The sequence below is a fragment of the Perognathus longimembris genome, chromosome 2 (genome assembly GCF_023159225.1).
Source record: "Perognathus longimembris pacificus isolate PPM17 chromosome 2, ASM2315922v1, whole genome shotgun sequence".
NCBI lineage: Eukaryota > Metazoa > Chordata > Mammalia > Rodentia > Heteromyidae > Perognathus > Perognathus longimembris.
This window is the reverse complement of record NC_063162.1, coordinates 75318346-75323868: the sequence shown is the minus strand read 5'-3', so window position 1 is coordinate 75323868 and position 5523 is coordinate 75318346. Positions and strand designations below refer to the sequence as shown.

The following is a 5523-nucleotide window of genomic DNA, read 5'->3' as shown; positions in this document are numbered from 1 at the left end:
GGAGGGACAGGCCGCTGTCTATCTTGTTATCATCTCTACCCAGAGGGCCCGGTCCCCTCCTGGAGCCCGGACCAAATCAGTGCTGAGGGTTGAGTCCCTCCTGGAGCCAGGACAGAATCAGTGCTAATTTGCATGCTGACCGAGCTCAGCCTGCTTCAGCCCTGCCGCCCGGGGTCCCAGGGCCAGGCAAGAGGAGGGACAAGTCACACAGGGCACCAATGCTAGAAGGAGATAGGTAGGCAGATTGGGCTGGAGCCGCTACCCCGCCTTCCCCTTCTTCCCCCAGGAGCCGCCAGGGTCTGGGGCCGCAAAGATGCCAGGCTTTGTCGGTCCTGACAGTCTGGCAGCCGCTCCCTCCCACCCCACCCCCGGACCTGGAGGTGAAGATTGGAGAGGGAACAGCGAAGCGCGGCCGCGGGCGGGACGCGCGGGTGTGCAGCCGGAGCCCGTGGCTTCCGCGGGATCGCGGCCACCTGCACCCCCCTCGCCCTCTCCGCCGCCCGCGCGGCGCGCAATAGCGGCCTTGGCTCAGTACCAGGGTCCGCGCGTCTCGCCACGGCCACTGCCACAGGCGCCGGCGCGCGTCCTGGGCCTCTGCCAGCCGCAGCCGCTCCAGGGCCCCGGCTCCTGCCAGGAGTCCTGGCCACCTGAGGCCTCTAGGCCGGCTCAAAGAAGGCCAGCTCCCAGGCCCTGTAGACTTAAATTTGGGGTGGTCTTTTGTTAGCGAAACTTTTAATCCCAGAATTTAGCATTTAATCGGCCAGACATTTAAACGGTGCGGGAAAAAACCTTCCCTTTTTTAACACCCACTGTGATGTTTGCTGGAAATTTGCCACCGAATTTAGGCCGGAGTTGAAGGTTACCAGGATTTATCATTGTTTCCCCAAGATGTTTAACCCTCCTGGGCTCCGTTCTTTCATTTAAGATACTCGAGAAAGGAAAGTCTTGTCAGCTCTCTGGCCATTTTGTTTAAGAAATTTGTTTGCGCTCAATACGTTTTGTAATTCAGAAGTATTTCTGAAATGGGGAGGATGTGGCAGACATGTCCCAAAATAATATCATATGCCATGGCTGATAGATGGCCATTACAAGGGGAAATATCTATGTTTAAGTGCTTTAAAAATGAGGGGTGGACAGACCACAGTTACCTACCGGGCTAACAAACCTCTGAGGATAATTTCTGAGCACTACAAGTACAGGGAAATCATTTTCTGTAGGATGGAAATAATTGTTCTAAAATTAGGGTGCCACCTCCCCTTGCCCTCTTTTATAGACACTGAAGAGACATAGTTGTCCATGGGGGTACATTTCATCTCATCCCTAACAGACAGAAAATTACATAGTTTTAAGTCTTGCTGCAAATGTCCAAAGCCATTGTTGGCTCAGTGATAGTCTCCATATTTTACTGTGTCCCTTTTCAGAGATACATGATATATAATGCCTAATAATCATCAACACATCATTTGACTCATCTGATTTTAATATCATGCATTTTTATAATGACTGTACAACCGGAAAAGACAGGCTCCGTGTGTGTCTTCATTCAACACTATTTTCTCAGACACCTTGTTCAAACAAATTAAGTGAATCTAAGAGAAAATAAAACAAGAAAAAAAAAAGTCCTGCCAGTAGAAACAGATTCACAGTGGTTTACAGACAAAAGGAAAGGAATAGAAGTTCTCATAAGAAACGAGATTTTTTTTTTTATTACATAGAAAATTCTCACGGCAGTTGGAGCACACTTGAAAAACTAGTGAACACCTTAGACAGAGTTGTGTCAATTACTCAGCCCACGGGCATCTGCCTCGCCTTAATTAGACGAGGGCTGGGAGGGGGGTGAATGACCACCGTTTATTTTCATTTTCCTCATTAATTATGAAAAACTGCATTTAATTCATCCTGCATGGTGATAGACTGGCTGCGCAGATGTAGCTCGTAGGGGAAGGGGTTGTCAGCGGGCAACCTGAACACGGCGCCCTGCCCCAGAGGGCCCCTGGGCGGCACTGCGCAGTAATGCATGCTATAATTGTAATTTTTGCCATAGTCCAAGGGCTCTTCTTGCTTCAGGGAAAAGATCCCATTATAGTTAATTGGGGGAGGACTTAAGGGCCCTTCAAACTGAGGGCTGGCACACTCGGGGGAAGCGCTCTCGTAGAAGGACTCGTACGCACTGCAGTAATTGTAGGGTTTCATTGACTTGGCGTTCTCCAACGTCCCGTGGCCCGGGGGGGTGGCCAGCTCCGGGCTGTGGTAGGGAGGGTAGAAGGTGGAGTAGGGCGGCCTGGTGGGGTGCGCGGCCTCGCTCCCCTGCCCCATCAGGAAACTCCGGGCGTTGAGCTGCAGGCAGCCGGCCACCAAGTTTGTAGTCGGCTGGGAGAGACCCTTGCACAAGTTCTGCACGAACGTGAGCAGGTCTGGCCTCTTGCCTATCCTCAGGATCTCGGAAAGTGCCCAGATGTAGTTTTTGGCCAGCCGTAAAGTCTCTATTTTGGACAGTTTCTGGGTTTTGGAATAACAGGGGACCACTTTTCGCAAATTGTCCAGAGCATCATTGAGGCCGTGCATCCGGTTCCGCTCGCGGGCGTTGGCTTCCTGCCTCCTGAACTTGACCCTTTCCAACCGAAGCTTCGAGGTCTTTTTTTTCCTGAGACCCCTCCTTCGGGGCAGCCCGTTTTCATCTTCCTCTTCTCGATCGTCCTCCTCTTCTTCCTTCTCAGTTTCTTCTCCTGGGGCTCTTTTGAGGCTCTTGCCTCGAAGGACAACTGGTTTGGAAAAGCTTTCCGGTTTCTTGATTTGCTTCTGGTCCTCGCATTCTCTAGAAAACTTTCTGCACATCTGGGATTCTGGCATTACAACAGACTCATCAAACGGTAGTGTTAACATGGTTCTCTAATCTTAAATTACCTGAAAAAATGCCAGCACAATATTTAAAGTGATTTCATTTTTCAAGTTTATATATACTTCAGACATACTCGATAACTTACTCATAAGACCCCACAGCACAAGAGAAAGACTGATACAAAGACGGATATCTTTTTTGCATTAAATAAAATTTTGAGTCTGTTCAGACTGATTGTAAAAAAACAAAAAAACAAAAAAAAAAAAACAACAACAAACCACCCCCAAACCAAAAACACTGATGCTTGCAATAGAATTGATTTACACAGGCAAATTACCAAAAGCCAAGAAGTCAGGACGCATTCATTCAGCAGCATCTCCCTACCCATTTCCCTGGGATGTTTAAACTGGATTTTAATATAGGAAAGGGATTGTGGAATTCAAGCAAATGAAAAACATGCTATAGCAATGCAAAATTTCATTAATTCCAGCTCACCCGAGAGCAAAACAGCAGAGAAAACAGTTCTTAAAATGAAAAGTGCTATCTCTCCATTAGCTGACAAATTTGTGAGATTTTTTTCTTAGAAAAAAAATATCCTAACTGTTTGCAGTAATCATTCAACTGTGAATTTAGGTAAATGGCTGTTAGAATATACAAATTTAAAGAAAAGATTAATTGGATCTATTTTAAAACTGGTTTCTTTCTGGTCAGTAAAAGAATTATGCAAAAGAACACTATTTTCCCTGCCTTCAAAAAAAAAAGGTGATTAGACAAATTTGTAAAAAAGAGTGAAAGAAAGAAATAAGTCAGTTTTTATAAACAAGTGAACATTTAAAAAAACACTGGCAAATTTTAAAATAAAAACATTTCATATAAGATTATTATGAATAATTGTTTTCTGTTGTTTAGATCATACTGGACAAAAATCCCACTCTCATAGTGTTTTTTTTGTTGTTGTTCGATGAGCCACAGAAGTGTCCCTCTAGCTAAGAGCCCACAGGAATGGTCCAAGAATTCTCCCTGCAATTGTGCGCGTGTGTTTAGAATCCAAATGAAAGGGGAAGAAGAGAATTTGAGTTTCAATTGCATTTTTGGTTTTTGTGGGATAAAGCAGCAAGTATTTTCATCTAGAGTCTTCCAACAAACAGGCATGCTAAAGCAGAGACTTTTCAATGTAACAATTAATCTGTAGCCCCCTACACACACACACACACACACACACACACACACACAAACTATTAGTAATGTCCACATACTGGCAGTACTACATAATAGCAGTGAAAGTATGTAATAATTACATAATAAGAACAAGATAGTATAAGAAGTTTTAGATGGCAAAGAGCATATAAATACTCCAAGACAGTGACACTGTATCTTTAAATACTTGCATGCAAAGCCAGCAGCAATTGAAGTATATCTTTATTTATATTACCTTAGGTTTAATTTCATTCAATAATCAGTTTTCATTTTGGGTCTTCCAAATCTTTTCAGGCTGAGTGTCGCATCGTCTCCAGGAGCCTCTAGATCTGTGTATATCTGCACTATCTCATTGATCTCTAAAAAGTGACATTGATACCAACTGCCAGAGCTGGTACTCATGCCATCTGCTAGTGACGTCACAGGGCAGAGAGAGCCATGTGATCCTCTCTTGGGACCTTCATTCTGCACTGATCATCTGGCATCCCTGTAAGTGGGTACCAGCATCCATGCATCAACACAGGAGGTTAGCCGGGTAGGGAGGGACCGCACCAGCCCTCCGCCTGCAGTAGTGTGCTCCTCTCTCCCTGGCGATCTGGAGAAAGAGCTGTGTTGTTAGTGCTTTGCTCACTTTCGCCCTGCCAACGGTGCCACAGTTAGGAAGTCGTTAATATGCCATTCATTTGCAAGGTGGGCTTTTGTGTGAGCCAGTTTTTTGTTGTTGGGGATGATGTTGTTCTGTGAGGATCACCATCTCCTTTGTGCACCTGGGCACCAGGGCACCTAGGTACCAGGGGCAGAGAGCCTTGGCAAGGAACTGGGCAGGCACTGGGCTTGGGTGCTGAACCAAATTGAGACGAGCAGCAGAGAGCAGGGTCGGCACTGGCTCCTTATTTCTTTGTTTTGTTCCATGGCATGTAGTGTGTGTGTGTGTGTGTGTGTGTGTGTGTGTGTGTGTGTGTGTGTGTGTCTGTGCTCATGCGTGTGTCTGTGTGTGCCTATGTGTGTTTGTCTGTGTGTGTGTGTGTGTGTGTGTGTGTGTGTGTGTGTGTGAGTTCTTTATAGCATGTAAGACTTTTGTGCTCCTTAGGAATTTGGAATAAAAAATAGTTTCTCTGTCTATCTGTAGTTTGTCAAAGACATCCTCAAATGTTCTCCTTCTTACATTTGCAGTTATCTTCCCACAACTTTTTGGGAGATTAGATAAATAGATAGATTATAGATAGATAGGTAGACACATACATACATGCATACATACATACATACATAGAAAAGTAAATACATACGTAATACATAGATACATAAACACAGGCAGGTATAGAGACTGATGCAGACACAACTCAGCCACACTTGTACTCTCCACTAGTTACTAACTTCACATCTCATGCCTTCCTTAGCCTCTCTCCAAGCATTAACTTGCCTGCTTCTTCTCATTCCATTTTAGACACAATAAACATAAAAATGATCACTTAGGATTGTTCTATTTT

General features: G+C 45.2%; 1 protein-coding gene across 1 annotated transcript; it reads right to left on the bottom strand.

Annotated features, from left to right (window-relative positions):
• Nucleotides 1-1630: 1630 nt before the first annotated feature.
• On the bottom strand, nucleotides 1631-4567 carry Neurod6 (neuronal differentiation 6). Its single transcript, XM_048337796.1, has 2 exons — nucleotides 4272-4567; nucleotides 1631-2904 (listed from the first exon to the last, which is right to left on the bottom strand). The coding sequence occupies exon 2, from the start codon at nucleotides 2881-2883 to the stop codon at nucleotides 1870-1872; it is 1014 nt and encodes a 337-aa protein (XP_048193753.1). The 5' UTR covers nucleotides 2884-2904; nucleotides 4272-4567; the 3' UTR covers nucleotides 1631-1869.
• Nucleotides 4568-5523: the final 956 nt, after the last annotated feature.